Source organism: Akebia trifoliata, chromosome 10 (genome assembly GCF_017979445.1).
Source record: "Akebia trifoliata isolate Shusen 1 chromosome 10, ASM1797944v1, whole genome shotgun sequence".
NCBI lineage: Eukaryota > Viridiplantae > Streptophyta > Magnoliopsida > Ranunculales > Lardizabalaceae > Akebia > Akebia trifoliata.
This window is the reverse complement of record NC_141384.1, coordinates 28,264,730-28,285,143: the sequence shown is the minus strand read 5'-3', so window position 1 is coordinate 28,285,143 and position 20,414 is coordinate 28,264,730. Positions and strand designations below refer to the sequence as shown.

At 33.3% G+C, this 20,414-nt stretch overlaps 1 protein-coding gene across 4 annotated transcripts; it reads left to right on the top strand.

Annotated features, from left to right (window-relative positions):
• The first annotated feature begins 4,178 nt into the window (after nt 1-4,178).
• On the top strand, nt 4,179-17,862 carry LOC147393598 (SPX domain-containing membrane protein At4g22990-like). Of its 4 annotated transcripts, none has more exons than XM_086455925.1 (11): nt 4,179-4,574; nt 6,148-6,220; nt 8,381-8,485; nt 9,818-10,129; nt 10,357-10,461; nt 10,597-11,051; nt 12,724-13,025; nt 14,715-14,899; nt 15,819-16,009; nt 16,449-16,582; nt 17,153-17,862. In XM_086455925.1, exons 2-11 carry the CDS (start codon nt 6,212-6,214, stop codon nt 17,389-17,391), a joined length of 2,037 nt encoding a protein of 678 aa, XP_086312051.1. In that variant the 5' UTR covers nt 4,179-4,574; nt 6,148-6,211; the 3' UTR covers nt 17,392-17,862. The 4 variants fall into 4 exon arrangements, with proteins under 4 accessions (XP_086312051.1, XP_086312049.1, XP_086312054.1 ...); XM_086455923.1 differs by having other exon boundaries at nt 4,180-4,574; nt 8,381-8,501; XM_086455928.1 differs by lacking the exon at nt 4,179-4,574 and adding an exon at nt 4,908-5,741.
• The last annotated feature ends 2,552 nt before the right edge of the window (nt 17,863-20,414 follow it).

Sequence of the window (20,414 nt, the reverse complement as noted above, 5' to 3'; positions counted from 1 at the left end):
CGTGATGCAATTTTGGATGGAAAAATAATCAGAATTTTCTAAAGAATTAGGATCGAGTACAGTGTCTCATTCTCATAATATAAGTATTGTGTCTACATGTAACATTTTAGTTGGAGTTTAAAATATGTCAGACTCCTAATCAAGCTCTCTTTTCTTCGTAACACACTATTTAACGTGTTTAAACTTCAATAAATATATGTCACATACACACCATATGCTTGTTATAAGAACGGGTCAATAGAATTTTTCTAGACAAGATTAAGACAAATCTAAAAGAATAATGATTTTCTGATGCTTTCCTTTGATGTATTCCCCTGTCACAAAATCATAGATCATTTACCTCAGGATATGTAGAACATTTATTTGTGAATCCCGAGGTAAATGATCTACGATTCTATGATAAGGCGTAGGGGGGCATATGTCAGAGGGGGAGTCAAATTATCACGACTCAAGTTGAAAATGATGGTTTGATCAAAATCTTTAAAGATGATGGATTTTGCGAGAAAAATATCTATCTTTTAGGTTAGGGGTTGAAATGAAGGCATTTAGATCATTCAAATATTAGTCTATAAAAAATAAATTAAGGTCTAGGGAGACAAGCTATCTCATACACAAACGTGGAAGGTTCTATTTATTATTAATAAATTAATTAGTAAAGTTGACTGAGCATTTTACGCACGTTTATATTTATTTTTCTTTGGTCGCATCTCACATGTTACTCCAAAGCGTGTTCTGTGGATAATTGAGATCCTTTGCTTTTTAAAACTGATGAATGATTGGTTAGCTGTCATGATTTTCATTAACGAAAATGACTAAAATACCCCTTTCTTCTATCTTTCTTTTAACACCATTAAAAATTGCAGGAAATATAAAAAACACTACTTTACCTTTGGTTTTAGTGATAAAATCACCTATGTTCTCCATGTAAGTTTAATTTACATGATTTTTGTTATAAAAAAATAACTAATTTCCAGGATTAAAGATAATTTTTTTTAAAAAGAAAAATCAAGAATTGCCAAATAATTAATATCAAAACCAACTAAACTAAATCTATTTTTTTTTTAATTTTATAAAAATGTCTTTAAATAAAATAATGTAAACAGTAAGTCATTTTATTAAAAAATACATAATATTGTGGCATGTATTGTATAAAAATGCCCATATTTGTATAAAAATTGTACCTGTTCAAATCAAACCTCCAATTTTTTTTCTTCTTTTTTTGAACAATTAGTTAAAGGACCTTGGTGGAGGGACTTTTTTTTTTTCTTTTTCTAAATAATTTCTAAGTTTTGGACGATTTGTTAATTGTCCATTTAGTAAATTTTTCTTTTCTTAACCATCCTTGGACCTCATCTCACATATATAATGTCATTGAAATACCCAAATTACCATTTGTTAATCTTCTTTGCATAGTTAGGTTTTTCAATAGTGATTGTGATTATTATCGACGATCGATGATCATTTTCAACGATTCATTTATCATTAGTGACGAATGAAGAATGATATTCTCTTAATTTTAAAAATCTAGACATATTTTTTTTATTTTATTTTTATGGTTTATAAAAAAAATGAAGAACAAAATTAATATTTGAATTTTTTTTTAAGTGTACATCAGAAATTTTATTTGCAACTATGATTTATGCATTTTGGGTATTTTGATGAGATTTACTAAGTATTGACGTTGGAAAAACTTAATTAAAAAAAAAAAAGGAAAAATGAACTCAATGTTATAATGTGAACAATACTTTTCATTTTTTTTTTAATTATTGTTTTTCCAACTTTACTTGATAAATTTTCTTGAAATATCCAAAATGTATAAATTATAGTTGCAAATCAAAAATTACGATATAATTATAAAAAAAATTGAATATCAATTTCATTATGCATTTTTTTTTACAAATCATCAAAAAAAAAAGTAGATATTCAAAATTAAGAGAATATCTTTCTTCAATCGTCATTTAAGATCAAAGATTTGTCAAAAATCATCGTTAAAAAACCTAATTATATGAAGAAGATAAGAAAATGATAATTTGAATATTTCAAAGACCTTATACACGTGAGAATAGGTCTAAGGATTGTTATAAAAATAAAAAAAATAAAAAAAAGTTCATTAAATGGATTATTAAGAAATCACCCAAAAGTTATGTATTATTAAGAAAAAAGTCCTTCGGCCACGATCCTATAAGTAATTCCCCCCCTCCCTTTTTTTTTTTTTTGAATTTCCTAGTAAAGTATTTAAGGTTCCTAGTAAAGGAATTAAGGTGGGACAGATAAATGCGTATATTTTAAATGACTTGTAATTAAGTACAGTTGTTTTGACAGAATTAATTGAATAGATCCTTAGTTAGTAACTGTATCCATCAAGTGGGTCCCACCAATGGCCACCCATTTTCTCTTGCCTTCTCAAACGACAACCAACAAAGATCTTGACAGTTAAGACAATGGCATCTTAAATAAAGCTACCACCCTATCAAAGATACATCTTAGATTACAATTTTTTTATTTTTTATTTTTTTAATATTTAAAAGAGAGATTTACCCAACTATTGCATTTTTATTACATAAACTCCCTTGGAGTTGTCAACTTCAAGAGAACCTTACTTTATGAAGTTCGTTACCCAGTAAATCCTGGAGCAAGATCCATGTCATAAATTTTTAATTTTTTACAATTAATTTATTACTTAACATACCTTGGAGTGGATTCTATCCACATTAATTTGTGGTGTTCAAAAAAATGATTTGATGTACAAGATCATAAAAGATAAAATTCTAAGAACTTCACAAAAAAATTTCATAATTTGTAATCATTTTTCATAAATCTAAATTAAGCTCTGATCAAAGAGGGCATGTGGTTAATTTGAATATACGGATATCTCACATATTCACTAAAACACCAGGAAATCAATAATATTTTTGTCATGAAGTTGAAGATGAGGGTGTTTCTATCATTTATGTTAGTCTCTAGTGTGATCATAATTAGTTTGAAAATGAAAGGAAGGATCACGAATTTTCATTGAAATTTGGAGTGTATATCAAATTAATTAGTTCTTATTCTAAGAAGGAAAAATTACTTCATGGTCCTTTAAGTAGGGATTTCTTTCTAAATACCCCTCTAAATTTTGGCAATAACATAATTATACAATTACAAATATTTTATTTCGAAATAACCCATAACTTGAGACAAATTTTAAAGTACCCTACTACCTTGCTTTCTCCTCTCATTTATCTTCCCTACCATTGCAATTCATTCCAATTAATATAAAATGACAATCAAAATTTTAAATATTTAAAAGTACCTCTCATTTACACTTTTTTTTTTTTTTAGATTAAGACTTAATTCAAATGAATATATTACATTTTTGGATATATCAAGAAGGTCTATCCATTACAAACTTGTTACTTCTCAAAAGTGACAAAATTACTACATTTACCAAACGACAAGTGTAGGAGCTTGATATGACATCCATCTCTTCAAGATAATATATGTATTTCAAATATTTAGATAAGATCTATCCAAATCACCAATTCTCAACTTTTCTAAAGCTATGCCTAAGAAAAAGTATTTTAGGTACTTTAAAATTTGGAATAAAGATAAATTGACTCCCCTCTTGACTCTTGTGACATGACATGTATATAGAACCATAGATTTTCTCGAGATACATATTGCACATCCCAATAAATATGTACAATTATGTATCCCAAGAAAAAAAATCTATGATTCTATATGCACATACAAACGTCACGAGAGTATGTCAGAGGGGGAGTCAGGAAATCGCAACTCTAAAATTTGTCTTAAGGAGGGGAGACATTTGAATTTTTTTATTATTAATTGTTATTAAATTATGGTATTTAAAAAGAAGTCGTTATCTAATGATCCATTAAATAATTTTCACACAAGCCTTGTAGTAGGTATGGTGAGCCAATACTTAAGCAACAATCTTCTCTTATTATATATATGATATATATATAATAAAAAAAAAAAAAGTCACATTAATACATTTATCAATCGAAAGTCGGAATTTGCTTTCAAAGCGAATGACCAAGACACACGCAAGGCAACGATTTGTTCCTCTAATACGCTGAAAACGACTCCTCTTTTGAAAATATTTTATTATTATTTCCCATAAAGTTTATACCGAATGTATCTAAGCATATTCTCCACATTTTATTGTTTCAATAAAAAAATCTCCTCTATTTATCTCCGTTGCAACTATCCGACTCGTGATCGATTAAGATATATTTTCAAATATAAATATTTGATCTTTCGAACCCTAATCAGAGTTGTTAATTTCCTCTAATTCTAAAATCCAAACATTTCGTCTCCAAAGTTTAAATCCATTTCGTGATCTTTCTCAGCTTTTTTCTCTCTCTCTGTGATTCATCTTCGAAATCTGGATTCCTTGTTTTGGATTTCAGATCTGAATTAATGTTTCTTTAGGTTTTCAATCGAAATATTCGCGTTTCGATTGGTAATCTGATATCAAAATTTGATATTTTCTTCTTATGGTGTTGATTTGTTTGTTGATGATCATCTAAATTGCTTCGAAGAATCGAGGACGTGAGGTTTTGATTCAGGTTTCTTTCTATCTTTCTCTCTCAAATTCAATCTTATTGTGCGTGATTCTGTTTTAAAAACCTACATTTTAGCTCGTATTTTTCAAATCTTTTGAAGTTTATGATTGATTTTAACTCGAGATTTATCTCAATTGTCACGCGAAGTAATAGTCTCGTCTGAATTGGTTCCTTGGTTTGACCGAGTCATCTTCAGGTTACTATTAAAAATTTGGCTCTGAAGGTGACTTGGATAAATCACTGTGTATGAATTCAGCTCTGACTCGGTCGAGTTGGAGCTGTTTTAGCCGAGTTGGTACCGAGTAGTGGAATGGAACAATTCAGCTTCATTAAGCGAGATTAAATCAATGGAAAAACAAAAATTATGAATTAAATTGCTCAAAAAAGTTTCTTTTGAGAAACTCAACAGAAATTATACTTAAGAAGATATAATTGGTCGTTCTGCTGTTTTGATGCCTTCTGGGTCTAACCTCTGAGGACCATTTTAGATGCAAATTCATAAATTTACTTGTAATTGGTTTTATGATCTGCTCAAGAAAGGGATGAAGTGGGGTTGATAGGAAATTGAGAGAAAGGCAAAACAAAATTGATTTTGAGGCTCCAATTGGAAGTCATACCCAATCAAAATTGGGTTTCACATTAGAACTGAGACCCAATTTGAAGGGATCCAAATTGGAAGCCATCCCTAAAATTGCGTTTCACATTATAACTGAGACCCTAGTTGAAGGGATTGTGAAAGAATTTAGTTCTTTGCTGATGGTGTGAATGGAAGGATGTTTTGCAGTTGGGAATATCATGCTCACACGAAATTAGGACTCTTTGTGTCCAGTTTGTCTTCTTCTATGGGCTGTGTTTACGTAGCTGTTATCATAACTAATTAATCTAAGGAAAGTGAACTCAACAGTGGTAGTTTTGAAAATTGTCTTCTAATACGAGCTCTATTTTCTTAGCTGTTATTTCGCAAGAAAAAAGAAAAAAGAAAAAAAGAAAAAAAGAAAAGAAAGAAAAAAGGGGTTTGTTGAATTTCCAGTAATCAATTTCACCAATAAGAGACAGAGACTTTTTTCACATTTGGAATTGCACAGAAAAAATTATTTATCTCAGAGAGGTCTACGGAAAATTCTGGGAAAACATCAATGGCTGCTGGCTTATTTGTCAAAGAAAAATAGAGTACGTTATAAAGAATTAATTGGGCAGTTGGCTATTTGGGAGCCAAAAACACGTTAAGTTAGTTTGATGATTCATTTTTGAATTATTTTATATTTATTAGATCTTGAATTTGAATGATCTTCGTTTCTTTTTCAGCAATTCATGGATTATTATATATTTATTTTAAATCTTAATTTTTTTCCCTCCCTCCCTCTCTTGTAATTTTGTTATTCCAATGAATATTATTTCACTGCATTTATCCTGGATGTGATGCTGCTTTGATCTTATTTAACATTCTTTCTCTCACTTGATAGCAAGATGTGATTAGCTTTTTTCTGGATGCATTGTTGCTGTTATATTAATTAACGTTCTCATCTATCACTTGATAGAAATCTGTTCTTATTCTATCTGTTTCTTTTGGTTTTAGTTTCACCAGCTTACTGAAAGATGGTTGAATTTGGGAAAAAGTTGAAAGAAAGGCAGATCCAAGAATGGCAAGGGTATGTTTGTGTATCAGCCTGAAGAAGTTAATTATTTAGATGCTTTTTTGCGAGGCAATATTTGGTAAAATGAGTGTTAATACATCATCATCCATCATTCAATGAAGAACTCATCCCTGTTTGGTATTTTGGTCCTTTATTTTGAAGTCCACGTGGCTTGGAAAAAAGTACCAATTTGTCGGTTGTGTCATCAAACTTTATTGAGCATATGAATTTTACAGATTATCAATTTAATTATACTTCCATTTAGATGCAGTAATGCAGAATACTGAATACATGACAAAACTGATATCTAGGAAAAGTACATCAAGTGAACTTTGAACATGTAAGAACTCCAATTCCCTGTTAACGTGAACTATTGTTGACTACCCAATGGTCATGTTGGGGAGTAAATTTTGGACTAACAGACCTCGGAATGTGACTTGCATGCAGTTCTTTGGGGAAAGATCAAAGTTAGCTTGTTAAACACTACAAGATCATTTGGCTATTGGAAACTTTAAGATGAAAATGATTTTAAATGAACTAGTTTTGTTGGAACACATATCTATTTGTTTAACGGTAGGAAATGGAAAATTTTAAAATGTGTATGGCAGATGTTCATATTTGTTATTAAATATATTGAAGTTTCCATTTGAGCAAAATGCTAAAGAATTCCTTGAAAAACAACCAACAACCATTTTCTTAAGAATGCTTCCAAAGATATGGTCTATTCTCATTCTTTGACCTATTTTCCTGCGAGGTGCAAGTATTGCTTTCGCTTCCATCTTCAATCTTAAAAGGGATGAATTTTATGTTCTTACATTGAGGTTACATTGGTTAGTGACTGGTCTGGCATGCATCAAGTTTTGTAATATAACTGGTATCATTGTTCACTAATCTACATGGGATTTTGTTAACATATTACCTAAGGGCACATGTTAAAGTGCAATAAATACACTTTGAAAATTTGATTTTGTACTGAAAATACCCTTTAAAAAAACTATTTCTTACCAAAATTCCCTCAGATTCCAAATTTCAAAGTGTATTTATTGCACTTTAATGTGTGCCCTTAGGGCACACGTTAACAAGACCCATCTACATGTTCTCTGAGAAACATAAGGCTACCTTACCATATTAAATTGTGCACCCAATTTAAGGCTAATTAATTTTAAGAATGCACTCTAATGCATCAAAAGAGAAAAACATCCTTTATCATCAAGGGAGAGCAGGATGAGGTTTCACCATGTGTTGATTGTCCTGTAAAATTTCGAATCGAAAGTCAGGTAGAGGGAGCAAGAAATTATTAAAATATCTCGTTTGCAAGATAATGCATGCATGGTAGACATCTGAATTCCATTTGTGTATGTGACTATGTGCGATAATCAGCTACCGATGTGGTCTCACACCCATGAGTTTGATCCTTACAAGCATGCCTTCCATATATAATTAATTGCGTTAGGGATTATGCTCTTGCGAAGTGGCCTTGATACTAAACCATCATATGTTGGTTGATTCCCTCATGAACTTTGTGATTGTTATGTGTTGAAGCGATTAGCTAACTTCATATTTGCTAGGTTTGTGAAACACATCCCTTCCTACCTTAGTCTTTGCATTGTTTAAAAGCCAACACACTGCATGGGGGATTTCTCTTTTAGGAAGACTAAACCAACCCCATTATCATTAATATACAATGAGAATTCTTGTGTTTGGTAATAGTCTATCCGCTTTTAAGTTTTGCTAAGTGGTGGGAAATAAACATGTATTTCCTGAAGGCCAAGAATCTTAGGCCATCACCCCACTTTTTTTTTTTTGGTCCTTTGTCTCTTATAGGATGTTCTCAGTCAAGATTAGTGCTGAAATGCGAGAAGAAACCAAAATAGAGGTAGAATTTGAGAGCATATGTACCCAATCATCTTAGAACTCTAATTATGACAGATCTTTGTACCCAGTCATCCTTTTTTGCATATGATCATAGGTTTTTAATTCAGTTAGTCAACACTATTCTATGTAATTCAATTCCTGAACACCTACATCAATTTTCACACTAAATTTAAATGACATATTTTTGTGCAAATTGAATGTCATGCCAGTCCTTGATTATTGCATTGTTCATCATTTCACTTTGAATTTGTTTATGGTTCATAAGATTCTATTAATATTTTATAATTTGATTACTCCCAGCTATTACATCAATTACAAGTTAATGAAGAAAAAAGTCAAGCAATATGCTCAACAAATTGGGGCTGGAGCAGAAGATCGTCGTCACATTCTCAAGGAATTCTCAAGGTTGTTGGATAATCAGGTATTAGAAATTTTATATGAATATTAATCAATCAAAAAATCAAAGGTACCTAGGTGAATTTGAATGTCAAGATTGTTTCTATATATGGAGTAGATAAATAAAGTCATACATAGGCATGTGTATACGTTTTATTAATGAATTGGTGTGACCATTACACATATGCATGTGTAGCAAATGAAGTGGATTTCAAAGACTCCTCATGGAGGCATTTACAATATTAAGGATCACTTCAGAAGGGTCCTTTAAGAGTAAAAGGTGGCTCGTGAAGTACTCTTCTATGGGTGGGGAAAGATGGATATTATCCATGGTACAGTTTTTGATTCATCACCTTGTTTGCCCCATCTTAATTGGAATAAGGTAGATGATGATGAATATTAGAGCTAGATGGTTAAAGTGGAGTTGTGTTTTTGGAGTGCTATTTTTTTTTTTTTTTTTGGCGCATACCACTCAAATTTAAAAGAAAATTTAACAAGATGACCGTAAGACCAGCTATGTTTATGGAGTTGAATGTTAGGCGGTCCAGAAGCATCATGTTGATGAATATAGCATAAATGAGGATGTTGAGATGAGTGATGGCAAGACTCGGAAAGATAAAATTAAAAATGAATGTCTTTGAAAAAAATGTTGGAAAAGTCCAATAGGTGATAAACTAAGATAAAATCAACTTAGATGGTTTGGGCATGTTCAATGAAGGACAATTACTGTTCCGGTTAGAAGAATATTCAAGTTGTAAATTCTAAAAGAATAATGGGAAGACCCAAAAGAATGTGGATAGAGATAGTAAGTGTGGATATGAACACATTTTCAATAACATAAGTCGTGGCTTTGGGCATAGTGGAATGGAGGAATATGATTCATTCAGCCGACATTGAATCCTTGTGACAAGGCTTTGATGATGATAAACAGCCATGAGTTTGTATCATTTCACTTTAGTTATAAATGAGGTAATTGTCAAGGGAATTATTTTCCCTCTACTTCCTTATGCTTTCTTTTAATAAAATCTTAGTTATTCATAAAAAAAATGGTAATGCTTGTATTTAAGAGGGATCCCTTGGTGTTCGCTATTTCTAGAGACATAGTGTTGGTTGATGTTAAATAATTGACGATATGGTCCAAAAGCTGTTTCTTTACATTGTTAAGATGCCCTACTGCTGTCTTTTTATGGGTAAAGGTCGATTCTCTCTTTGCAAACACATGTTTCTTGCTGGTTAAATACATTATACAGGCTTTTTCATTGAGAATGTAATTATTATTTGATTATATTATTTGCATACAAATTCAATGCTGATTAATTTTGATGGGCTCTTCAAATTTAGATCGAAAAGATTGTCCTGTTTCTTTTGGAACAACAAGGGCTACTTGCAAGCAGGATAGCCAAGCTTGGAGAACAGCATGCAGTGCTTTTAGAGCAGCCTGAAATATGCCAAATCTTGGAACTACGAGAAGCATATAGAGAAGTGGGACAAGATCTTTTAAAGCTTCTCTATTTTGTTGAGATGAATGCTATTGGTCTGCGTAAGATACTGAAGAAGTTTGATAAACGCTTTGGCTACAGATTCACTGATTACTATGTCACCTCTCGTGCAAATCATCCTTATTCTCAACTACAGCAAGTGTTCAAGCATGTGGTAATTAATTCAATTTTCAATTTCAAACTTCAAACTTTTTTCCTTTAACATTGTTAAGAAGATCCTCAAAATATTAGGTCCCTACCACATCTTCACTTTTATCAGCTTTAATTCTTGGATGCGATTTTTCATTATGTTTTACAAAGTTTTATCAAGCATAATTAGTCTCTGAAAAGGGTATCTCTTTGTGTGAATCAAACGTTATTAACTAATAATGGAACATGCAGGGCCTTGGGGCTGTTGTGGGAGCCATATCTCGCAATCTTGCCGATCTTCAGGATTGCAGAGGAAGCTACTTATCAATCTACGATCAACCCTCTGTTCTGTTGCAGGTTTTTTTTGTTCTTACCTCTATTTTCCCCCCTTTTTAATGTTTGCCCAACATTTTATAATTATTCTTTGCCGTTCGTTTGGTTGAGTATTTGATTTACATTTACGTAGATGTTATGTAATGACTTCCTTTGCAGGAACCCATTATTGATTCAATAAAAGCAGCGATAGACAGATTAACTCACTCAACAAACTTCCTCCAATTTTTAGGACAACATGCACTAATTATGCAAGAAGAGTTACCAACTCCAACCGAGGATCAAGTTGATGGCCAAACTTATCATTTTATGTCCCTTCTCTTAAACTTGGCGAATACATTCCTGTATATGGTCAACACATACATTATTGTGCCAACAGCGGACAACTACTCCATGAACCTTGGAGCTGCGGCAACAGTTTGTGGTGTTGTGATTGGGGCGATGGCTGTTGCTCAAGTGTTTTCATCAGTGTATTTTAGTGCATGGTCAAATAAATCATACTTCAGACCTCTTGTATTTAGCAGTATCATTCTTTTTGTGGGGAATACTTTATATGCATTGGCATACGATCTTGATTCAATAGCGGTTCTTCTGATTGGTCGTCTTTTATGTGGGTAAGCGATTGCTTTCTCCCTCTTCTGACTTGATATGTTAAACTTTCTGTTTCTGCTTTGTTTATCCAAATTATCGTAAGTTCTCTGATATGTATATAAATGGTTGAGTGATTGCTTTAATCCTCATATACTTGTATGACCGAAAAGAGATCAGTTACAAACCTATCTATATGGACGCATGTCCATGTGGCACCCAAAAACATGATTGGATGCCACATGAATGTAGAGCACAACATTTTAAGAACTGTTGAAAAATTATTGCATCTTCACCTTTGGTCAATGCATTTTAAATTTGGGAGTCCATTGGCCATCCATTTTTGATGCTTTTGATTAGGCAAAAACAAGTTAAAATAATTGGTAAAATTAATTAATGATACTGCATGCTGCTGGCTCTTATTAAGGTCATTCACATTTCTGTTGGTTTTATTATGCACATATCTTCTTGTGTGTGAATGGTTATTTAGATCCATATCTCTTTCAATCCTATAAGGTTTAAAAAGGCTAGTCTCGAGATACAAGAGCCATACGCTTCGAGGCATGTGCGAGCTCGTAGACTGGAACCTGTAAATGTACATGTGGTAATGGCACAACTTATCACATAGTCAAGCCTCATTGATGACCACTAAGATATTGTTGTCAAGTGTTATACTATTAATTATTGCGTGGGAGGGAAATTTGGATTTTGGACCTAAAAGAAGTTTGCAGAAAAATATCTTATATTGTTAACTTGACTCAAGTACTTGACTATGACTTGTATTTGGTTTATAAATTAAGATTTGATTTATGATTTGTGCTTATTTAAGGGATAGATTATATTGATGATGCATTCTTGTTCCTCCAATCAATTCTTTCTAAAGCCATGTCTTCTATTAGAAGAAGTGCTAGTATACTTATTTTATATACTTCTTTTTATCTCTCTGCCGGTCCTTTTTTTAAAGGAATTTTTAGAGCGTTTAAAAAAGAAAAACATTGAAGCTTATGCCTTGAACCTCAGCAATTGCACCTCAAGTTTTTTTTAAACCTTGCAAGCTTATGCATATATAATATATATATAGGAAGCGGTTCGGCAGCCCTAAAGTTTGCCAAGTTTTGTGCCAAACATTTTTTGTAAATCACTTTTGATGGGGTTAGAAGTTTTGGAATAGGCTGATTTTTTGTGAGGATGATCTCTACGGTGAAGAGATCATCTTCACCAAAATCAGCTCATTTTGAAACTTCTAACCCTAGTTTACAGTTGAAGAATCGTGGACCGTCTAATTTTTATAAATCACTTTTGATGGGGTTAGAAGTTTTGGAATAGGCTGATTTTTTGTGAGGATGATCTCTACGGTGAAGAGATCATCTTCACCAAAATCAGCTCATTTTGAAACTTCTAACCCTAGTTTACAAGTTGAAGAATCGTGGACCGTCTAATTTTTATAAATCACTTTTGATGGGGTTAGACGTTTCAAAATGAGCTGATTTTTGGTGAAGATGATCTCTTCACCGTAGAGATCATCCTCACAAAAATCAGCCTATTCCAAAACTTCTAACCCCATCAAAAGTGATTTACAAAAAATGTTTGGCACAAAACTTGGCAAACTTTAGGGCTGTTGAACCGCCCCCATATATATATATTGCATTTTATGTCCTTTGATGTGCTTTGACACAATGACGTCTGTCATCTTTTCAGATTTGGCTCAGCAAGAGCAGTTAATCGGCGATATATCAGTGACTGTGTACCTCTTAAAATACGAATGCAGGCTTCTGCTGGTTTTGTTAGTGCCAGCGCTCTTGGGATGGCATGTGGTCCTGCCATTGCTGGCTTACTTCAGACCAATTTTAAGATTTACAAGCTAACATTTAATGTAGACACTTTACCTGGCTGGGTTATGGCTCTGGCATGGCTGATCTACTTGGTTTGGTTGTGGATTTCTTTTAAGGAACCGGTTCGTGACACACAAGAGAACCATGTGCCACAGGAAGTGGATGATGGTAAGTCAAACTTGGTAGTCAATCTAACTTATCTATATTACAAATCTACTTATGCTTGAGAAACAAATTTCTCTTGTATTTTATCTGCAACAATTGCATTTTCTGACGTTATTAATTACTTATGCTACAATCTTCAAGCATTAACCTCTGTTATCCCTTGAATAGTTTTCGTTTGAGGCTTTCGAGCGAATAGCTTTTGAAATATTTCTTTACCATAGATTGATACCAGATACTTCAACATACCCAGCATATCTATCTATATCTACACTAATTGATATCGAAACTGGTACCTGAGAAAACTACATGTGTCCCCATTACAGTTTTAGTAAAAAATGTCATTTGGACAGAGAACCAAAACATGAGTCAGCATAACTATTTAAGGATCAGAGGTGTGTTCTCTTCTCTTCATTTCCAACTTTTGCACTTCTCTGACTGGTCCAAGTCAATTCTGGTAATCAGATCTTGAGACATGACTTCACCTCATCATTGCTATTGAGTGGTCCATCCTACATCTGCGTTAAACGTATACAGTAAGCCATGAAAAGGGGAAGTGAGTTCTCTGCATCTCACTTCAGACAGCTGTCAGCCAAAGTAATAGGGGCCACTAGCAACATCTTCCTTTCCATAGAGTTGTATAACTTTAAAGGTCACTCGTCTTCACCTCCATTATTACTAAATCATTTCATTGCAGTGTCCCTTTGTTCTTCATGAGACAATGGGTGCAACGTTAATTATCATAAACTTGAGAGAACTCTGACCCATTGTAGTTCGCACCCATGTTCTCCAAGTGAAGTTATGACTTACGACATCAATCACTACAGACCCAGATCCATGCCAGCATTTACAATGCATAAACTGCAAAGACTTGGTAAGAATTTCAAAATGGCTCAAACTTAGCGTCATATATTGGCAACACAAGCAACAAACTTACAATTATGGCATCACCATGTGCAGCTAGGTATCCGATTAGAGCATCCCACCGTTAACATTGAGTGGACGATGTTGTCAAAATATTCTTTTTTCTTACTAATGCCTATGAAATACATATAGAACTCATTACTCATAGCACAGGTAGGATTGCATACAGCTTAGCTGGCCCAGTCCCAACAGGTCTTAAGCCGTGGACCTCTCTGGACATCTAGGCCTGTGGACCGATCTTATCAACCCAGTATGCTCTTTTGTCATGACTTAATGTTCAATGCAATGAAATTTGGGCTGTGCTAGGCTAGCCTGATCAGATCCGGGCTTGGTCCTAGCTTGTTATGCCTCGTGCCCTTGCACATTGTGCAAGAACCTGCCTGGCCTTCATCATGGACCAGTGTGGCTCAAGAAACATGGGATTGGGTGCAAATTTTAAGTCAGGTATTTTTGTTTTGATTCCAGGGAAAATGCATGTAATTTTTGGTTGAATTTTTTGAACCTATCATGGATGGAAGTGTCTAGGTCTCTAACTGGGACCACTCAGCACTTGGGCTCAGGTCAGCCTGGTCTGTTTGTAATCTTGAACACAAATTACTTTTCTTGAAACTATAGAAAATTGCCTCGCAAGTTGCTAAGCCCGCGGTCTTCTACATCTTCTCACTTTTATTTGAATCTTTTATTTCATTTCACAATATTGGTAATTCAACTGTTTCCATAGATGTTGATTAATGAAAGATCTAATTGGCAAACATTTTTTTTAAATGACAGGACCAGTAGAAAATGATGCACTTGAAAAAGGCCTCGCACAACCATTACTCTTAAGTTCAGAAGAAAAGCCAGAGGATGAAGATGGTGACCAAGAATGTGATGTTAGTGAAGAATCTTCGGAAGAATCACACAGAGCTTCTGCTTCAATTGGTTCAGCATATAGGTTACTGACACCATCCGTAAAGGTATGTACGGTTATTCTGAGTTTGATTTAGTATTTACTTTACACTTCTTTTCTTTTTTCATAAGTGCATGCCACTTGTATCATTGGATAAATTGATTTGTCGGTATATTAAGGTAGCAATTTTCGTTCTTCTGTAGCCTATTGGATTATCTTTCTTCTTAATTGACTGGATCTACTAATTTTCCACTATGTGGGGTGCAAATCCTAGTACAATTAGCACTGGATACTTTTAGTAGAAATAATTCATATGGTCAAATAAAGCTGTGGACGCTCACAATATGATGCTGAAGAAGATTGGTAACTTTGGGATGCTTTTTTCAAAACATGATTGATATTTAAGAGAGATTCTATTGCCACACCAGCTTTTACTTAGATCACCCCAATTCATAAGATATCAGTTAAGCTAAGTAAAAGATCTATTTTAATAGCACATTTCATCTATGGTATATGCATTTTCAAAATTGATGTCTGTGGTTATGATTGGAACATAATACCTACTAAATTCTTGACATTAATAAATATGTGTGTGTGTGTGTGTGTGTGTGTGTGTGTGTGTTCATTTAAAAAGATAAAGAAGAGAAACTTCTGAACTTCAAGTCTAATGCCTTCTGAAATCCGTTGAGTTTTTCTGGAACGAAAAGAATATTTGAATCTTCGAGAATAGAGAACAATCGTGTCAGGACACTATCATTTCAATCCTGGGTTTTTTTATTTTTTTGGTGTAAGCTTTTTAAAGAATTCAAGATCTTTTTCGAAGACATGTTGGGTAGTTGGGATTGGGTTTGTAACATTTCTGTGGCTTAGAGTACTGTGGAGAGTGGTGTGAGTTTTGTGTGTATTGCTCTTTGTAACCTTGGTTGGTTTCTAACACTATATATCAGTTTTGTGCACGATCTAGCTAACAATTTAATATTTTGCAGGTCCAGTTATTGATTTATTTCATGCTCAAATATTCCATGGAGATTTTACTTTCTGAATCCAGTGTCATCACCACATACTACTTTAATTGGTCAACTAGCTCAGTGGCAATTTTCCTTGCATGCCTTGGGCTAACAGTTCTTCCAGTAAACATTATTGTTGGAAGCTACATTAGCAACATGTTCGAAGACAGGTAAACTTTTGGGGATAAGGAAAATTATCAGTTATTTGTTAGGGTTACCACATTAATATCTTAATCTGTTAGCATCAACAACAGTAATAATTAATGTCTAAGTAATTGGTTTCACCATGAAAGTTGCATGTACTTTACGTCTTAGCATGCATTCCAATAGTCTTTTATCTATACAAAAAAAAGACCTAACTGACAAAACGATTTCGAGACAAGAAAAATAAAAGAATTACAGAAGATTTATGATAGGGGATTGAAGATACTATTGATACAAGATACTATAATGTCTTAAGCCTGGGTGTCGAAATTATTGAATATATGTTCCATTTATTTGATTTTTTATTTTATTAAAAAATAAATCCAGTAAATTTGACCCAATTTATAATATGTATATTTCCTTACTATAATCTATTGATGACCGTTTTAATTGATCTTATTGCAGGCAAATTTTATTGGCATCTGAAATTATGGTATGCATAGGTATACTCCTAAGCTTCCACATTATAAGCCCGTACTCTATGCCACAATACGTATGCTCGGCTCTTATCACCTTCGTTTCTGCCGAAGTTCTTGAAGGTAAATCTATGATGAAGAACTAATTCATTGTGTAGTCTTTTACAATACCCCCATGTGCACATGCCCTCTCCAACATTTCAGAATTTGTATCTCAGTTTTCCAAATATAAAATCATTTTTCCTAATTTTCTTGGTGGAGCTATCTTCCGAAGATCTTGCATGTTTTTTTTTTTGTGGTTTTTGGCTACAAGCCATTCTCCTTCCAAATAATATTCGTCTCAACTTTACAATGATCTCATGTCTTGAAAGATTCACTTTTTCTACTCTTCCATCTTAAAAATTCATGTATTTTAACCACAATAAATCCGTATTTCATTTCTATGAACCATTTTGTTAAACTACCCATAATCCTTCTTCGTGATCTATAGATTATAGTGGGTTGGTACCATGTCAATATATTTCACAGTATTTTGAATCGAGGGTATGTTTATTTTGTTTAGGGCAGCATTTGATTAGCTCTAGGTTACAGACCAAGAATATAGCCAATCGATCATAATTTTCTATGGCTATTTTTTATATTCCGAGACTTTTTAAAAATATTTTCCACTAATTTTTTTCTTGACAAAGCCAGGTGTCAACCTATCGCTCCTATCTCGGGTGATGTCATCCAGGCTTTCACGTGGAACCTACAATGGTGGATTGCTTTCAACAGAAGCTGGAACCCTGGCTCGGGTGGTCGCGGATGGCACAATTACGCTGGCCGGATACTTGGGTGAAAGTAGGCTCTTGAATGTCACCTTACTTCCCTCACTCTTCATATGTGTAGCCTCCATAATTGCCACCACTTTCACCTACAACTCCCTATATTGAATCATTAATGCCATGTCCATGCTATGGTTTTAAAATTGTTTTGACGTCTCGTCTCATCCATGAACAAGACTGAGTCGTCTCGGACGAGTTTTCATATACGTTTGAGTCATCTTGCTCAACAATGAGACAAATGAACCATTGTTTTAAATCTCGTCCGATACATTTGACTTGTCTATCCGTTTCATTGGAGGACGATACCGAGATGTATCGGACAAGTCGAGTCGGCTCGGTCTCGGAAGAGATTTAAAACCATGATTCATGCCCAACCTACTGCAGTTCTCTCTCCCTTCTTTCCCCCAATCTTTTGTCCTTTCTATATTATTTATTTATTGTTCTGTTCTGGTTCCTGCATGATGTGCAGTAGAAAAGAAGCTTAGTTATTTCTCTTTTTAAGTTTACCTCTCTTAAATCTATATTAAATGGAGGTTTTATTATGCCTTAATGCAAATTTAGTTTATCTTGTCTGTTCCAGCGAATTGCGAACAAACGATGGATTCATTAACATTTAATTAAGAGACTTTTTGGTACAAAACCTTAAGAAGCAACAGAATTAAGGTCTTTGTCTATGAAAGATCTTTCAAATTTGATTTGAGAGTTCTTAAATAGGGTTTCCTAATCATTATTGCCATTGCTGTCGGCACTTCTACATCCTATCATAATTATTGGAGGCAACTTGATTTCCATCTCCACGTTTAACTATCATAAATGATATCTTCAATCAAATAAAACTACAAAGTAATGCTTAAAAATTGATGCAGTGAGATAGGACTGAGGTCCATTATTTCATTTTCTATTCTTAAATAAATCTATTTGATGATTATGTAGATTTGAAGGTTAATTACAATATTAAAACAGAAGTACTATGATAGAAGGGATAGATTAGGGAATGATATGAGAGTTTGATTAAAAAAAACCCTGGTAAGTTGATGTTACTTGATTTTGGGTTTGGGTCAAGTCTAATTGAGTTTGGGTTATAACAGTGTTGACCTGTCTAACACGATTATTAAATGAGTCAGGTCTAGGTTAAGGATTTTAATTCTCTTAATTTGTTTTGGCATATTTGGTTATTCTGCATTTAGTGTTTTTAAATCATAAAACAAAGGAGATATCTCAAATATTAACAACTATTTAATGATTTTTGAAGTACCCATTTTTTCTAGAATTTTATTATACATTTTTTTTCAAATTTAAAAAAAATATAGAGGGAACAATAATATATTTTTCAAATGATTAATGGTTAAACTTATAATTTGGGAAAGAAAAGAAAACACTTTCATTATTATAATATTTTTTATTATTTATATTTTTTTAATCTGAGTTTTTCATTGAAATCTCGGATGTTTGTAATATTTGCTTTCCAAAATGACCATTCACATGGCTAGTGAAACTTAATTTATCTTGGTAGATATTATTTTATGGTTGTATGACTTTACTAGATGTGTTATGTTGAGTCAGGCCAGGTTACCAATTTAATAAATGTGTTGGGTTTGGATTTAAGTTTTTGACATAATTATTAAAATAGATCGGTTTTTGGTTTGATAAATTTTCATAACATCCTCACCTCAATACCTTAGGACCCGGGCCATTGCCACCCCTAATTAAATTATTAACTATTGTTGACAAACGTATAATTTTGAATAATAATGATTTCTATGTGGAAAATTTAGTTTGATGGGAGTTCAAAAAGTAGGGTAAAATGGTGAAAGTACCCAAGAACACGGTACCAAAGCAAAAGCACCACCCAGTACTCGTCAAGGGTGGTTGAACCTGTACTTTTGGCACCACTAAGTCTGTGTACTTTTGATGTATTAATTACAATTAATGGTGAGTATGACATTATTGCTAGCCACATTATTTGTTTGAGCTCCAACAAAGCCACGTAGACACCTAATATTGTCATAGGAACGGGACATCGTTTTGGTCTTTTGATGCATTAATTACAATTAATGGTGAGTAGGACATTATTGGTAGCCACATTTTTTGTTTGAACTTCAACAAACCTCTAACAAGTAGACACTGAATATTGTCATTGGAACAGGACATTGTTTTGGTCGTGATCCAGAATAGTGTCCTGTTCCTAATCAAGGTCAGGTGGCACCCCATTTTATGTCACATGGTTTTGGGGACTCACCGATTGTATGGATATGTGGTTCATCCCTTGATGAATCTATGTACCAAAAATCATTTTATTTAATAACTTATATCCACTAGATCTAAGCTCTTGAAAAAGAGTTTAAATCCAACGATTAGAAATCTTTCTTAAGACAATGCTATTATCAATGGATACACATTACCAATCAAACTCAGATTCACCAAGGGATTTATCAAATATCCATATGGTCAGCAGGTCACCAAAAATGCCACGTGGCATAAAATGAGGTGTCACTTGACCTTGGTTAGGAACATGACACCGTTTTGGATCTCTACTCATATTTTTTTTTTTAGAGATAAAACCTTTCAATAAGATGTTTCATGCATTTGTCCTTAAGAATCTTTACCCTAGTAGCACTTGTGTTGCACATGTCCTTTCCTAGGTTTTTAATACATAACATTGTATCCATTATAATTTAAAAGATAAACCTTAAACCTTTGTTACAAATAGCTTCACTTATCTAAAATGCTTTTTTTATCATTGTCAACAACTTATCAATCAAATGTTTATATATTAAATTATCCTAACCAATAACCTATTAGATTTCCATTTTTCCCCCTCAGATATAGTTGTTAGGGATGAGCTCCACTAGAAGAAAATGGTGGATATTGTTAGTAGAAACGATCGAAGGGATCGCAGAGCTTTGATACCATGTCAAAGTTATAGAACCGTGGGAAAATTGTTGTTTCCCCATTCTCAATTACTTGAGGTGAAGAACAATGTTGTTGATCTACAAACGGTATATCAGATGTTTCAGATAAATTCCAACTTGATTGTACCTTGGTGTCATTATTAAGGTCCATGTGCAGAGTCTGGAAAACGTTTCCACACAATCAGAAATAGAAGGACCCAACTCTGATACCATATTAAC